The 15,161-nt window shown below is 29.0% G+C and overlaps 2 protein-coding genes across 3 annotated transcripts in view; one reads left to right on the top strand and one right to left on the bottom strand.

Annotated features, from left to right (window-relative positions):
• Nucleotides 1-8,277, top strand: part of LOC141456275 (alpha-tocopherol transfer protein-like) — a 39,734-nt gene extending 31,457 nt beyond the window's left edge. Inside the window, exons 2-7 of the mRNA XM_074132122.1 lie at nt 2,959-3,053; nt 3,352-3,505; nt 5,323-5,516; nt 5,606-5,716; nt 6,420-6,570; nt 7,193-8,277. Coding sequence (XP_073988223.1) covers nt 2,959-3,053; nt 3,352-3,505; nt 5,323-5,516; nt 5,606-5,716; nt 6,420-6,570; nt 7,193-7,245 — 758 coding nt within the window. The 3' untranslated portion in view covers nt 7,246-8,277. The remainder of the gene's footprint in view (nt 1-2,958; nt 3,054-3,351; nt 3,506-5,322; nt 5,517-5,605; nt 5,717-6,419; nt 6,571-7,192) is intronic.
• Nucleotides 8,278-10,104: 1,827 nt separating this feature from the next.
• Nucleotides 10,105-13,410, bottom strand: Tmem18 (transmembrane protein 18). 2 transcript variants are annotated; one of them, XM_074132123.1, is made up of 5 exons: nt 13,042-13,410; nt 12,289-12,406; nt 12,151-12,205; nt 11,975-12,068; nt 10,105-10,884 (listed from the first exon to the last, which is right to left on the bottom strand). In XM_074132123.1, the coding sequence occupies exons 1-5, from the start codon at nt 13,090-13,092 to the stop codon at nt 10,747-10,749; spliced, it is 456 nt and encodes a 151-aa protein (XP_073988224.1). In that variant the 5' UTR covers nt 13,093-13,410; the 3' UTR covers nt 10,105-10,746. The 2 variants fall into 2 exon arrangements, with proteins under 2 accessions (XP_073988224.1, XP_073988225.1); XM_074132124.1 differs by having other exon boundaries at nt 11,975-12,056.
• Between the last annotated feature and the right edge of the window lie 1,751 nt (nt 13,411-15,161).

Genomic DNA, 15,161 nt, shown 5'->3' with positions numbered 1-15,161 from the left:
AAATGCTAGAGTTGGGCCGGAGTCGTTTAACGGTTCCATTACCATGGCAACCACGACTGACTCCACCTGCACTCTAGATCATTTTGTGTTTGTGTATTATATTTTATTTGAAATTCTTCGTATTTTATAAGAGTAATGGACAAAAACAAAATTTAAAAATTAAAATCATCTTAAGAAAGCGTTATTATGTTTTTTGTATTCAAATGAAACGAATATTTAACTACAAAATATTTCCAATTGATGAATGTTTGTGAAATAGGTGATAGAGTGGGAGGGATACTACAGTAAGTAAACCAATTAGGTAATACTACATTTTGGCTCAGTTTTACTTTGACCGTCATGCGGACATGTACACGTTTAAACTTACGCCAATGAAGATAAGAGTAAGAGTGTCCAGCGCTTAGTTAAAGATTAAGCACACAGCTTTTTCTTTTTGTAAAACAATAAGATAATATTTTAAAAGCTTGATATTCAATTCTTATTAGATAAATATTGTGAGTAATTATAATTTTGTTTGAAGGGTTAGAATTTTTATGGAATACTTTCCTACCCATTTCCGTTTCTCTATATTGAATCCTCTTGAAGCAAGTTAACTCCAGTCTTCCAGTGGTCAAGCTAGATAATGACAAAATTGCTTTAATTTATAATTGACTAGCCTATTTTTGGGTTAATATTTGTGTTACGTTGTTAATTTTATATTTATCAGAGCAATTGGAAATTAGGGATAGTACTTAATGTGTGTAAAAGAAATATAGTTTTGTTATTAACTGGAAAAGCTAACTGTTAATGATATATTTTAATAAATTACGTGACATTTGTTCTTATGTTTAATCGTTCCAAAACCTCTGCTGTCTCATTTTCATTTTAATTTTTTTGGGGCGGGGCGGAATCACTTTTTTTTAAAATAGGGATTTGAATCAACTCGTTCCACCATCGGACTCGTTCCAGTGGAACGAGTCCGTTCAAATAGCCCATCACTAGTCTCAACTGTAACACGTTTTTTTTTAGATAGGAGTTGAAATCGTATTTTTTGTGAAATGATAACAGTAAGCGTAATGTTTCCTTTCTTGGAACCGAAACAGATAATGATTTTCAGTGAAAAATATTTTTTTTTAAACCTCCTGAGTCATCAAGTATTATGCGAGACGTTAATGTAAGTAAATCTCTACACTAAACTAATTAATCTACATCTGGTGATGGATGTAAGTCCGAAACGGCCAGAGATGCATTAAACATTCGTGCTACGACAGATAAAATCCAAGATATTATCCTGCACATCGGACCTAACTACATTTTCAATTATATATAGGGTGAGTGTGTGTGAGGTGGCACAGTAAAGAAAAAAGTATGGTGAGTATAAAATGATCAAAGGTTGTCAGACTGAAAGAACCTAGTTGCTAAAAAAGAGTACTGTGAAACATAATCAATCACTTACTATAAAATATCCATAAAATATAATCTGTTATATTCCCACATCTGTTTCAACTATCAAAATTTGCTAAGAGTTTCATAATTGTAAAGAAATTAAGTTAGTGTAGAATGGTAATTATGTAGGAATTCTTTTTACCTACACTGAGATCGCCAATCTGTAGTATAGTAGAGAAAAACGATACCGAATTTTTTAGAGAGCAGACAAATAAATAAGATCTTTCAGCAGCTAAGTTAAAGTTATTCGACTTAATAGTTTTAGTTTCGAGTTTGAGGTTCAGACTTTTTAAATTATTTACCACGTAATACCACTCATTCATTCATGCATTAAATTTATATCTCTGTGAATTAGCCTCCCAAAGGTATTCTACAATAAAATTAAATAAATTATTGCACAATCGGATTTTAATTTGTGCCCTCAAAGAAAGCGTTTTTGGAATGAGTTTATGACAGCAATAGGAATGTACGATATGGATACTTAAGATTAGATTGAACATCCCTTAGAAACAAAAAAAGTACTTTGGGATGATTAGCTACACATTAGAAATCGCTAATATTGAGAGTTCACAACTTAAAGTAATACGATTAACAGTTCAATAAGCAATTTAAGTATACATATGTCAAACTGATATAAAGTTCCACTGTTAAAACAAGATTTACTGTGTGAATCAAACTTTCGAGCTAAAACGTTTTGCGAATGTAATTTGTATGATAAATAGAATTAAAGGATATATTATATTTTTATTTTGATACCTTTTTATCAGAATCAAGAAAATCAATATAACAATAAATACTTTCTTGATACAGATTATGATTTAATATCATCGTTAAATCATAATCTCTCTGTTATCCCAGAGCAGTTAGCGCACTGAATGCCTTCTCGGAGGTATTAGAGTCGACTCCCAGCAGCCGGCCTACAGACTTTCTCTTCCTAGGCGCTTCTTACAGCTCACTGCCCAGTGAGAAATTGACTGTAGCGAGAACACTCTCGGGAGGCCGGCATTGAACAAAAAAAGACTGGGAGCTGATGTCTTCACATGTTGACTCGCCTTAATAATAATAACAAATCTGTTAGCATGAATGAAGTAAATAATTTATTTATTTTTTAAAGCACTAGATGCTTTTTTTTTTAAAAAAAAAGTTAGAATGAGATTTAAAATTAGTAAACTTTTGCACCAATAGTAAGTCCTCAACTATTGCAAATTGTGAAAATTATAATAGATCAAATTTAAATAATAGAATTAAATTATTAACTAGTAATTGATTTTCATTTATATTTTTTCACACTTTTTGTGCGGCTATCTTAACTTGTAATCTGAAAGATATTGTTTCAGATACAATATTTTTTAAGTTACTACAAAGTTTCTGTGGATTTACATCTATTTTTGTGTGTATGATTTTGTGAGAATTGAACTTTACCCTGCTAGGAGTTGTGCTTAAAATCAGTAACTAGAATAAATTGAATAATTATTGGACCATCCAAATAACTTAGTTATTCAGGGCTTATTTGTTTTCTTTTTAATTTTTCAGACACAGAAAATTTGGTGTGGTCACTAGATAATGACTCATTGTTGCTGTCATTTTTAAGGTCGTGCAAGTTCTATGGTGACAGTACTTATGAGAAGGTACATACATATTATATTTACAAAACAATTTTGTTTTTTTTAGGTACAACTTCGTTTCATCTCAGGTTTTTTTTGGTCTGATAAAACATATTAAAGCAGGTTTTGTTGTTAAAGCAGTTTACACGATTGTTTTATTTTCGTTAAAGTTCACAGATAATTTTCTTTTTTAATTTAAGTTTTCGGAGTTTTAAAGGCTTTTCTGCTTCTTTAAAAAATGTTGGAAATGAAATTACAATTTTTGTTGGCAAAAATTATTTCAATTATAAAAATAATAAGTAAAATTTCATTTTATTTCTAGGTAATCAAAGCTTATAAATTTAGAGAAAAAAATGCAAAATATTTTGCTGACTTAAATCCACATATAGAAAGAAACGTCTTTGAAAAAAATGTGTTCGCAGTACTGCCTTACAGAGATAATTATGGACGAAGAACAATCATTATTGAAGCAGGCAGTAAGTTTTATTTTTTACCTTGTATTTCATTTGTATACTGTTAATCCTCTTTTTGCAATAGAAAAGATAATTGAATGAGCCTTGCACCATATTATTTAAGAGAAAAAACCATTCATTAACTCAGTGTGATAATCAGCCATGTATTGATGTTTGACCTACAGTTTTATAAACATATTTTATTTGTACTTAAACATCGAACACAGATCTCCGCTAGTGTCTTTTACAACCTTAAATGTGAGTGTCAACTAAAGATCATTTTCAGCAATGTGAATTGTGGATCAGCATATAATGTCAATGTTTTTATTAGCAGTAGTTGCTGAATTCAAATTTTATCATTTTTATTTTAATAAAATTATGCAATGTGCAAGTGTTAAGAACGTTCACTTTTTTCTGTCTCCTGTTAATTTGTGATGAACATATCAAAAGCTTTAATGATGTAGATCCGATTGTACAACAAGTTGTTACTCTTTGGACTTTATTGTAGTTTCCAGCTACTATTGCCCCTTAAGTGTTTTATTGTTGTAGTCTTGAAATAAAAGGAATTACGGTACAGTAATTTTAGTTCTCTTACCTGTTGAAATGCCACGAAGTAATAAATAGTTCATATGTACATTAAATAGCTCTCGTTTACACATTACACAAAAAAATAAATAAATAAATAAAGTATTCTTCATTTAAATAAAAAGAATATCTTTTTTTTAAACTTGAAAAACAGTTTATTGTATCTAGATTTTCTCCATTTCACGCCAATGAGGATATTCCGATTTAAATCAATTATCACTAAATAAGATGATTGCAGCCAAATTAAAACCAACATTTCCAAATGTTGAGAATGTATCACTTAAATTTTTCTGTTTAAAAACTATTTATTCTGTGTTAATGCACATCCCACGAAGATTTTAGGGAATATCAAAGGTTTCACAAATAATTTATTTATGTTAACATGTATATTTTCAAACCGTAAAATGAATTTTCACATAGTAAGGAAAAGAATTGCGATCATTTCAAATTTTCTAAATTGATTTTTCATTAGAAATGCATGTTTTGACTTTCATTGAATGTAACAGACCATCTCAAAAACGAAAAGGTGAGGATAACTAAAAACTTGAGATTCTGTTTTGGTTATATTACCAACTCAGTTTATTACATTTGGCAAAAATGTGTCTCTTCTGACGCGATCTTAATTTTTTCTGAAAAGCGGGTACAGCGGTCTTCTTTACTATTATTAACTAACTATTATTACTAACTAATTATAACTGTGATAACTAAGGAACACCTATTATTTTGAAGCGTTTTCTCGAGGTAATTAGTTTTGCGAGGGGTTCTCAGGGAACCTAAGATTTTAGCTCCTTCTAAAATACCGCTTCAGAACCAGTTATAGTGCTACCGAAAAATATGAAGTAAAATTAATTGCAGTGCTAGAATTTTCAATTTATAGAAAATCAGTTAACCGTAAGAGATATTTTGCATACAAGATTTATGAGTATTTTACTTATTTTTCAAAAATGGCTCTATCGGATATCTTTTAGTAGGAATTCTATTTGTTTATGAAAGAATCACATTTATTTTTTTGGTCTTTCATCAGGAGCATATTTTGGGGTTGGAAAATTGTATACTTTATGGTTGAGAAATCATATAATAATAGTAAAGATTTAAAAAAATCTCTGGCTATTGCCGACCACCACCTCCTCCTCCCAAATAATCATTACTTCAGTTTATTGGGCTTCTTAAATAAGAAGAGGATCATGTTCAATTTCTAGAGTAACTTCAATAAATTATTTATTTTAATATTTAAATAAATTAAATCATTATTCCAGAAAAGTGGAACCCCAAAACTGTGAGCCTTCTTGAATTTGTAAGAGGTGTAGTAACAATAATCGAAGCTGCTCAATTGGAACCCAAAACTCAAATCGCTGGAGTTAATATTATCATAGACGTTGATGGATTAACGCTTAGCCATGTATGGCAGTTTTCACCAAATTTCGCTAAATTTCTTTTAGAATTTCTTCAAGTAAATAAAAATAATATCTAACATTAAATTTCATATTTATTATTGAATTTAATTAATTCGTTTTATCAATTAATGTTCTTGTGTTCCAGGAAGCTCTTCCTTTAAGGATTAAATCAGTACATGTAGTCAACCAACCTTACCTTTTCAACATGCTGTATGCGATATTCAAGCCTTTCATTTTAGAAAAACTAAGGGAAAGAGTGAGTAAATAGTCTCAGTATCAATTAATGTTCACTGTATTCTGTCAACTTCCATTCTGCTTTAGATAGAGAGAAAAGAAATTACATCTTACATCAATCCCATAATGTTGGTGAACGCCAATAATGAGATATAGGCCGTTTCAACGCTCGGTTCGGCGTCATTAATACCATTTCAAACCACAGAAACTGTTAGGGAGATACAGACATTCATAAAGAATGTCAGATGGGGATTTCATCCCTCTTCGTCTCTCTTGGAGCTCTGAGATCCTCACAGAATCATAAACATAATTACTAAATAATACTTATAATTAATTGGTAATAATTATATATATTTAATTATTAAGAACTTTGATAATTTTTTTTTTCATAATTTAAAGAGATCATCTTGTCTAAATTACTTTATATAATATTTAATATTCTTTAAAAAAAATTCATTAGTAAATGACTTTATTGTATCGTAATGAAAGAATAGTTTAAAATGAAAAATTAATGTATTTATTTCTGTCCTCCAATTATCATGAAAAAAATTTCTGGGTGTCTCTCTGCTGACCATAAGCTATTTTATTTCGATTCCTTAGAAATTACTGCTACAAATTTTTCATTTCATATTAATCATTAATCAGAGATATTGTGCAATATTAAATTATGTGCTCTAGGTACTCATGAAATTAAATCATTATTAATAACAGAATAATTTTTGCAGATATTCTTCCATGGAAGTGACATGTCTTCTCTTACCGAACATATTGATCCTAAATGTTTACCAACTCAGTATGGTGGAATATTAGAATTAGAAACAATATATGGGGAAGCCTTTGTTGAACTTATTTGCTGTTTTCAGGATAAAATAGACGGTAACTTCAGTTCTTTTATGTATATTAGCGTTAACATAAACTTTATTTATTTCATTTTTAATCAATCACTTCACAAATTACTTAATTAGTCAACGGTATCGAAATTCTGAATTAGTATTCTTTACTCTTTTTTTTTGAGGAATTAGATTTTTTAGTTGAAAAAATATTGAGATAGAATAAAATTTTGTAACTCATTATCAAAGATTAATTTGAGTTTGTGAGGCCCAGAGAATACCTTAAATTAAATCCTTATATTCTTTTATTTTAAAAAAAAAGGCAACGTAGTTTGGTTACAGCAAGTGATGAGATGCTGGTTATCATCCTGGGTGTCCTCAATCCTTGCAATGCAAGGACGTTCCAGGCTTTGGACAGACTTCCACGGGAGTTATTTTGCTTAAATCCCTTTTAACAGATGGTTGAGTAATAAAAAAAAACTTTTGTATTAGCAACCTTAAAAAAAAGAAATTTTGAAAAAGTGGACTTAATGTTGCATACCTCCGAGGTACTATATAGTCAAAGAGTAAAACAGATTTTTAAGCTTTTTAGTATAAATTAATTAATTTAATTGAATAAAAATATCATTTTATTTATTTTTAATTAAAAATGCAATTACAAATTTCAGAAGTGAACAGAAGAGGTTTCAAATCAAAGAAAAAGTCGGACAGAAAAAAATGAAGTGAGGCCGTGCTGTTTTCTAATATAAAGCTTTCATATTGTGCAATTTTTCGCAGCGAATTTAAAAATGTAAATAAGAACTTAGTTTTGTTAATTATTAGTCAAAAGTAGGTGTATCAAATTTTTCCCTACGGAAATTAGCTAGTCTTATATATTATAATTGATTTCATCCATGCACTACTTAAAAGATTATTTTTGAACGTGATATTGTAAAACTACTATTTACTTGTAAAAAGCTAATTAAGAATGAAGTAGTAATGTTGCACTTTAAATTTGTAGTTTACATCAATTAGTTTTCATTGACAATTAGTTTAAGAATTTGTTCGAAGATGTATATATAATTAGTGATTCTAAATTAGATAAGTAGTAAAATTATTTTTAATAATTAATGTGGAAAAATAAAATAAATATGCAGAGTAATCTAAGATATAATATATTTTAGAAATTTGAATATACATCAACAATTCTTTAGTCAGTAAATATATCAATTACAATTATTAAGCATTCCTCGTTTGAACGATTGAAAGAATAATCCACAGGGCAAGAACACATTAAATGATGAAAGCTTCTGTTTTTTCTGTTTCTCCCGTTTTAAAAAAATAAAATAAATGCTAATTCTTTCAAAATTACCACTTCTACATAATAATCTCCAAAAAGCAAATTTTATTTTTAGCATATCTAGTTTAGTATTTAGATATTAAATATCTCTGTGTGAAGATTTGTGGAAATAAATAATATACAATTATAAGATGAGTACCCTCCAATGAACCAAGTATTTGGGTCTCTATGTACATAAAATAGCTCAATAAGCATTCAAAATGTCCCAGGTCTGGTTTCTTATCCAACAATTTATGGAAATATTTATATTAACGATCAACAAACTGTACGGAATCCACAATTAAAACTGAAATATTACCAAATTAATAAACCAGAACTTTTAATTTCATTTTAAAAGTGAATCAGAATTTCAAAATTTTGTTTTGAAAGCCATATTCCTAATTAAAAACATTTTTACAAAAAAAAAAAAAAAAATCGTTTTTAAAGCATCTATAAGGCGCCACATTAGCCTTGCTTTCTATAAGTGGCAAGCTAGTGAGATTATTGAGATACCGGGTTTGATTCCCTGTCTTGGGCCTTGGATATTATTTTAAGTGGTTAATATGAGAAATTTTTAGTAAAGGGTTTTATTGCAGCACATTCGCTCCATTCCTTTCACTTTTATTGGTATCTGCATTAAAGACCGGTCCAGGAAATGGAACACCCTATTGGGATACAACCCAATTTAACTGAATTTTATCCTACGTATTTTGTTGATCTTTTGTCTAATATTTAAAACACTAACAAAAATACCTCATTACTTGCTTTTTTAAAAAAAAGTTTCATTAATTTTGTTTGATTAGCGAACTCTGCCGCTCATGATGCATAACCGTCAGTATAGCTTGCCTTGTTTAAAGCTACCTTTAAAGTTGGTAAAGATGTGATTATTGAAGTATTAAGGAAGATAATAGTGGTTTAGATTGAAAAAAATGTGGGCTCCATAAAAATATGAAGGATATACCAAATAATGTTAAATATAGTAAAAATACATTTTTATAACTTTAGTTTAAATTCACAATTTTCTTATATTACTTTTAGAAATTTTCCAAAAATGATGGCAAAGCGAAAAATACTAATTTTATAAATTACCTTTATTAACTAAGTAAATTGAAAATTTTATTACATTTGTATAATACTTAATATAATTGCTCCAATGTATACTTTCTTTAAAAAAAAGAAAAAGTTTTATTAAAACTTGAAGTTCTTAGAAATTTCTGAACCCTTCAAATTTATTCCAATTATCCGTTTGTTTTTTTGCAGCCCTCACTGGACAATCCAGCTAGCCCAGGGGTCGGCAACCCGCGGCTCGCGAGCCGCATGCGGCTCTTTTATCCAAATTGTGTGGCTCTTCAGCCTGTCCAAAATAAATTGTATATTTCAATTTTATTGAAACAAATTAAAATTTCATTTATTAAAGTAAAGATTTGTTTTCAAAAAGAATTTTAAATGTGATAGGTTTGAAATTGAATAGAATTATATTAAAATAAAGCATGTAATTATAAAAGACTGCCGCCATTTTCATTCAAAGAGTATTACACAGGTTCAGTTATTATTTATTTGCTTATTTACTTTGCAATATGTGAAAATAAATGTATAAAATAGTCAAAAGTGGGTGTTTTTCAACGTTACGCTTTTTCGTGCAGTTTTTGACGATCAACCCTTTTACCACTGTCTTACCGGACAGTTTTAAAGCATTTTAATGTTATTAAATATCATAAAATAATAATTTGTGAATACAAATAATCTACAGAGTTATTTACACTATCATCCTTGCGGCTCTTGGTAAGATTTATTAAAATTATTTAAGGAGTAATGGCTCTCTACTTAAAATAGGTTGCCGACCCCTGAGCTAGCCTATTGCTTTGTGGATACTGTAGCAACATTTTGTGAACTTAAGCTATAGAGTGTCAAAAGTATTATTTGATGTTTTCTAGATCTTTAACGCAATGTAGCGTAAAGGACTTCTTTGAAAGCTCCAAATGAAGCTACAGACCAGCCACTTAACCAATCAAGAAAATTGTTACTAAATAATCCTTAGGGACTATTAGAAAAATGTTGTTCCAATTTTATTTTAAACTTAAGTAATGTTAAGACAATCAGTTGAAATTAAAACATGCAAAGTTATAATTAAAGTTAATGTTTACGACTGTGGTTTATTTTTACAGCTGGGTTTTTATTTTGCAGTTTCTGCTAACTCACTGTTAAATGGTAAACTATACATATATCGAAATTGAAAGACAGGTTAAAAAAAAAAATCAAAAGTTAGTGTTATTTATTTATTTCAGTCTTAATAACTTGCAAAACAGGTAACTTTTACATGGCTTTTACTTAATCATTGTGAGATTCATTCATAACTTGTCTAAATTAATCTGTTTTAGTAAGTGATCAGGTGTGTTAAAATTATTATGAATCTTACATTAAACATAAATCTTTCTAAGCCCTAATGCGTTGTTTACAATATTAAAATGTTTAAGTACTCTATAGGCAAAAAAGGTGATTAATTAATTCAATAACTTATTTTACTTAACGGAATAACGAGACTAAGACCCAACAAAATATTAAGATATCACATCTAGTTTGAATACAACAGTTCCAGTAATGGAATATATAGCCTAAAATTAAAAAAAAAAAAAAAAATGCAAGTGCTAACTAAAATAAAATGAACAAATATTTGTTTAGATATATTCCCATTGCAAAATCTAATTGAAACACAATTAATACATAATTATATTCAAATGAATAGCCTTAATTTAAAAACTTAATGAATGCTGAATCATAATGGCCCACACTAAATTAAATCACAATAATTCTTAAACCCAGATTGTACTTTATTAAAACTAAAAGAACATTATTGAGATGTCACAAACACACACAAAAAGAACTTATTAATTCAAAAAAACAAAGTTATTCTTCTTTAGAGTTGTGATCAGAATTTATTCTAGTATCTTGTTTTTTATTCGCTGTTGATTTGCTCTTAATTTGTTTAAGTTGAGCATTCTTCAATTGGACCATTAGTTCACTAGACTGCCACAACCAACTTGCCTGTACAAAATGTAATAAATCAATTTATCTTCACAAACTAACACACAAAAACATTTTCTAAAAATCATTTTTCCAGATTCAGATGACGTAAAAAAGAATTTTCAGATGAAAACTCGCATTGAAAAATTTGTCAGAATGGCAAATTATACCATTGACCTTGAAGTCGTTTAATTTTCTTTACTTTCGGAGCGAAAAATGCTCAATACTCAATGATATGATTGTGGAAGTTCTATGACACAAAAAATTATAGAAAAAACCTCATTCTATTTATAGAAAGATCTTCACTGTTTGGGCTTCAACTAGTAGGTTTTTTTTCAGACGCGCTATTAACTCAAAGTTCCACTTGCGAAAAAAATAATTCTATTCTTAAATTTGTCTTCTTATTTTTCTTCAACTTTTCACCACAATAAGAGGCTGGGCTCTTTATGCTTTTTAAATGGAAACTTATCTCCAAGAAAATTGACTTAAGGTGGTTCTTAGGAAACTGATATACTAAATGCCCTCTTTAAACGGATTTTTAAAGTAAAGTTACCGACATGCTAACTATATCATTACTTCAAGTAGGAATGTCGGAAATCTAGATTTAAAGGGTAATTTTAAAAACAACAGCCTTTTGTTAAAAATGATGGCAGATGTACATCAACCTTTTCTTTTAAAAAAAATGCGTACTGTTGTACTTTACTGATTTCTTTAGTTTTTACATCAGAAAATAAATTGAGAGACCTAATGGAAGTTTAAGAAATAGGACATCTAAATTAAATTGAGAGTATTGATTGCGACAAATAGACCACCTTCCTTCACCACAGGGGTCAACTAATGATTGAATTATATAGTATGGCTGATTTAACAGCACAATAAATACATGCTTTTTTTTCTAAAAAGAATAAATTAGTAAATCTGACGGATGTGCAATCACCACGGTTATTTGGTGTTTCAAATATGAGATTGCTATTCACTGATAAGATAAAGAGCTAACAGACAAGAGTTTATAGCTATCTTAAAAATAATATTCAAAATAAACTAATGATGATTGCTCAATTTACTGTATATTATTAGTCTGAAAGCAAAAATTGATAAAATGATAACTCACCATCATTACCATACAGTTGAGTAGGATTGGAACTGAAAAAATAAGCGAAATGAACATGCCTTTGCTGTCAAAATACTGCTGCCTTGAAAACAACCTAGAAAAATGTCTAATAACTACTTCTAAATTATAAATATAATCTCTTATTCCTAAGATGAAAATAAGTTCGAATTTCTCACCTCCAATGGTGCGTTGCAAATTCATTAAGATTTTCTGAAAAATAAACTAGTAATACTGAAATAAAAAAATAAAATCGTTAATAAACAAGATAAAAATAATCTAAAGAAAAAATATCACTGGGAAGTAAATCCACTTACATAGCACCAAGAAAAGGACAACCTGAAAGTTGTTGTGGTTTCTAGTTAAAATTGCCATCAATGTGACAGCTATATGGAACAATATTATTCCTATTAAAAGAGGATCCCGCCATTCGATCTTAAAAAAAAATAAATAAATAAAAATAGCAGTTTTGCATTGACATAGTATGTAGATGTTCACATCAAGAATGTTTTATTATAAACTGTTTAATAATCTAAAGCACTTCAGCATTTATGTTTTCCCAAGAAAGTACTCCATGCCAAACATTTTTTAAGAGACTAAGGATAAATTAAAATTAAAAATATTAATTAAGATCCTTTCTTTGAGGTTAGAAGTTATTCCCTTTTATTTGAATATAATAAAAATTACTTAATTTTGTCAAATTTATTTAGATCTCTCATACAAATAGCATACTAATATTTCAAAATATATATCAAAAATATCCTTATCTTGAGCTTATCATTAATGCTAAGGTAAAGCAAAAACCGTAATTTATCTTTTAAGAAACGAGAGTAAGGATAATTAACTTAAGATTATATAACGTAATTGTTAAATTTTATTTCAACAGTATTAATGTACCAACTACTATGCATCCTTAACAGAATTTCGACCAGTACCTACACACTAACATTTAGTCAACAAATTTTATCCACTTTTATAATGAATAAAAGTCGTAAGAATTTTAAATAATTATTCGGAATCTACATTTTATTCAAAAAATAGTATTTAAATGCAATAAATTTTATACTTACACTTCCTAAGATCGCCCAAAAATTAAAATCAATTTCTTTAGTAGCTTCCATTCTTTTTTTTAATATTTCATTCTTTTAAACAAACGCACAAAATAAATTTTACAAATTCATACTAGAAGTCTTAAACTTAGTATTTTTGAAATTCAAAGAGGAAGAACTTTAAATGTAACGTGCAGGTCAAGGTTAACATGCAGTTCCTATATAACTGTTCCAATAAGTGAAGGGCACGAAAATTTTCAAATTTTTTGAACAAGTCGCTCTGTAACAGACGACAGATCCAAACTAAAGTCAACTGACTGAATATGTACGATGAAAGTCACCCCATCACATCTCCCACGAAATCAAACTGATGAAATCCTTGAAAACTAGTGATGGGCTATTTGAACGGACTCGTTCCACTGGAACGAGTCCGATGGTGGAACGAGTTGATTCAAATCCCTATTTTAAAAAAAAGTGATTCCGCCCCGCCCCAAAAAAATTAAAATGAAAATGAGACAGCAGAGGTTTTGGAACGATTAAACATAAGAACAAATGTCACGTAATTTATTAAAATATATCATTAACAGTTAGCTTTTCCAGTTAATAACAAAACTATATTTCTTTTACACACATTAAGTACTATCCCTAATTTCCAATTGCTCTGATAAATATAAAATTAACAACGTAACACAAATATTAACCCAAAAATAGGCTAGTCAATTATAAATTAAAGCAATTTTGTCATTATCTAGCTTGACCACTGGAAGACTGGAGTTAACTTGCTTCAAGAGGATTCAATATAGAGAAACGGAAATGGGTAGGAAAGTATTCCATAAAAATTCTAACCCTTCAAACAAAATTATAATTACTCACAATATTTATCTAATAAGAATTGAATATCAAGCTTTTAAAATATTATCTTATTGTTTTACAAAAAGAAAAAGCTGTGTGCTTAATCTTTAACTAAGCGCTGGACACTCTTACTCTTATCTTCATTGGCGTAAGTTTAAACGTGTACATGTCCGCATGACGGTCAAAGTAAAACTGAGCCAAAATGTAGTATTACCTAATTGGTTTACTTACTGTAGTATCCCTCCCACTCTATCACCTATTTCACAAACATTCATCAATTGGAAATATTTTGTAGTTAAATATTCGTTTCATTTGAATACAAAAAACATAATAACGCTTTCTTAAGATGATTTTAATTTTTAAATTTTGTTTTTGTCCATTACTCTTATAAAATACGAAGAATTTCAAATAAAATATAATACACAAACACAAAATGATCTAGAGTGCAGGTGGAGTCAGTCGTGGTTGCCATGGTAATGGAACCGTTAAACGACTCCGGCCCAACTCTAGCATTTTCATTGGTTAAATCCACTGGAGTTGGTGGAGTCGAATCCGGAGTGATTTAAATCCTTTTGAAACCGGACTCGTTCCACTTTTTCGTTCACTGATTCTAGCCAATAGAAATTGCTGGAGCTGGAACCGGAGTCGTTTAACGGTTCCGTTACCATGGTAACGACGACTGACTCCACCTGCATACTAAATCATTCTGTGTTTGTATATTATATTTTATTTGAAATTCTTCGTATTTTATAAGAGTAATAAACAAAAATAAATTTTAAAAATTAAAATCATCTTAAGAATCTGCTTAGAATAAATAGAATAATATTTTGCTAAAAAATATTTCCAATCGCCGAATGTTTGTGAAATAGGTAATAAGAGTGGGAGGGAGTCTGTAGTAAGTACGCTCTTTAGGTAATATAATTTTTTTGTCTCTAGATATGTAGCTATAGCAATAAGGGCCATTTCAATTTCATCTTTCGTGCTGATAACAATATTTCATGTGTCTGTCTTCTGATGATAAGCAGATAAGGGTGTTTTCCAGTGGTAAATCTTAATTAAGTTGAAGAGCGTGTGCTTTGTTGATTTCTAAAATATTTTCAAAGACTAATATTTTCCTAAATTAAATAATTATTTCATTTTTATCTTTTGTTTTTCTTTATTGAATATTTGAAAATATTTTAAAAGCAAAATATTTAATAAATTAGTTTAATTTTTTTACTTTTTTATTTATTTATTTATTTTTGCCCATCAACAACGGGGTTATTATCGCCTTTTTTACTATTGTTTCT

The sequence above is a fragment of the Rhodnius prolixus genome, unplaced genomic scaffold, assembly GCF_049639745.1.
Source record: "Rhodnius prolixus isolate KJV_2025 unplaced genomic scaffold, Rpr scaffold_4, whole genome shotgun sequence".
Taxonomy (NCBI): Eukaryota; Metazoa; Arthropoda; class Insecta; order Hemiptera; family Reduviidae; genus Rhodnius; species Rhodnius prolixus.
The sequence above is the reverse complement of the archived record's forward strand: the minus strand, read 5'-3'. Positions and strand labels throughout refer to the sequence as shown.

Coding starts and splice junctions, on each gene's coding strand:
- Tmem18 (XM_074132123.1), bottom strand. CDS start 13,092: ATGGAAGCTACTAAAGAAATTGATTTTAATTTTTGGGCGATCTTAGGA. Junction 12,069..12,150: donor TTTGCAACGCACCATTGGAG/GTGAGAAATTCG, acceptor ACATTTTTCTAG/GTTGTTTTCAAGGCAGCAGT. Junction 10,885..11,974: donor TCAACTGTATGGTAATGATG/GTGAGTTATCAT, acceptor CATTTTGTACAG/GCAAGTTGGTTGTGGCAGTC.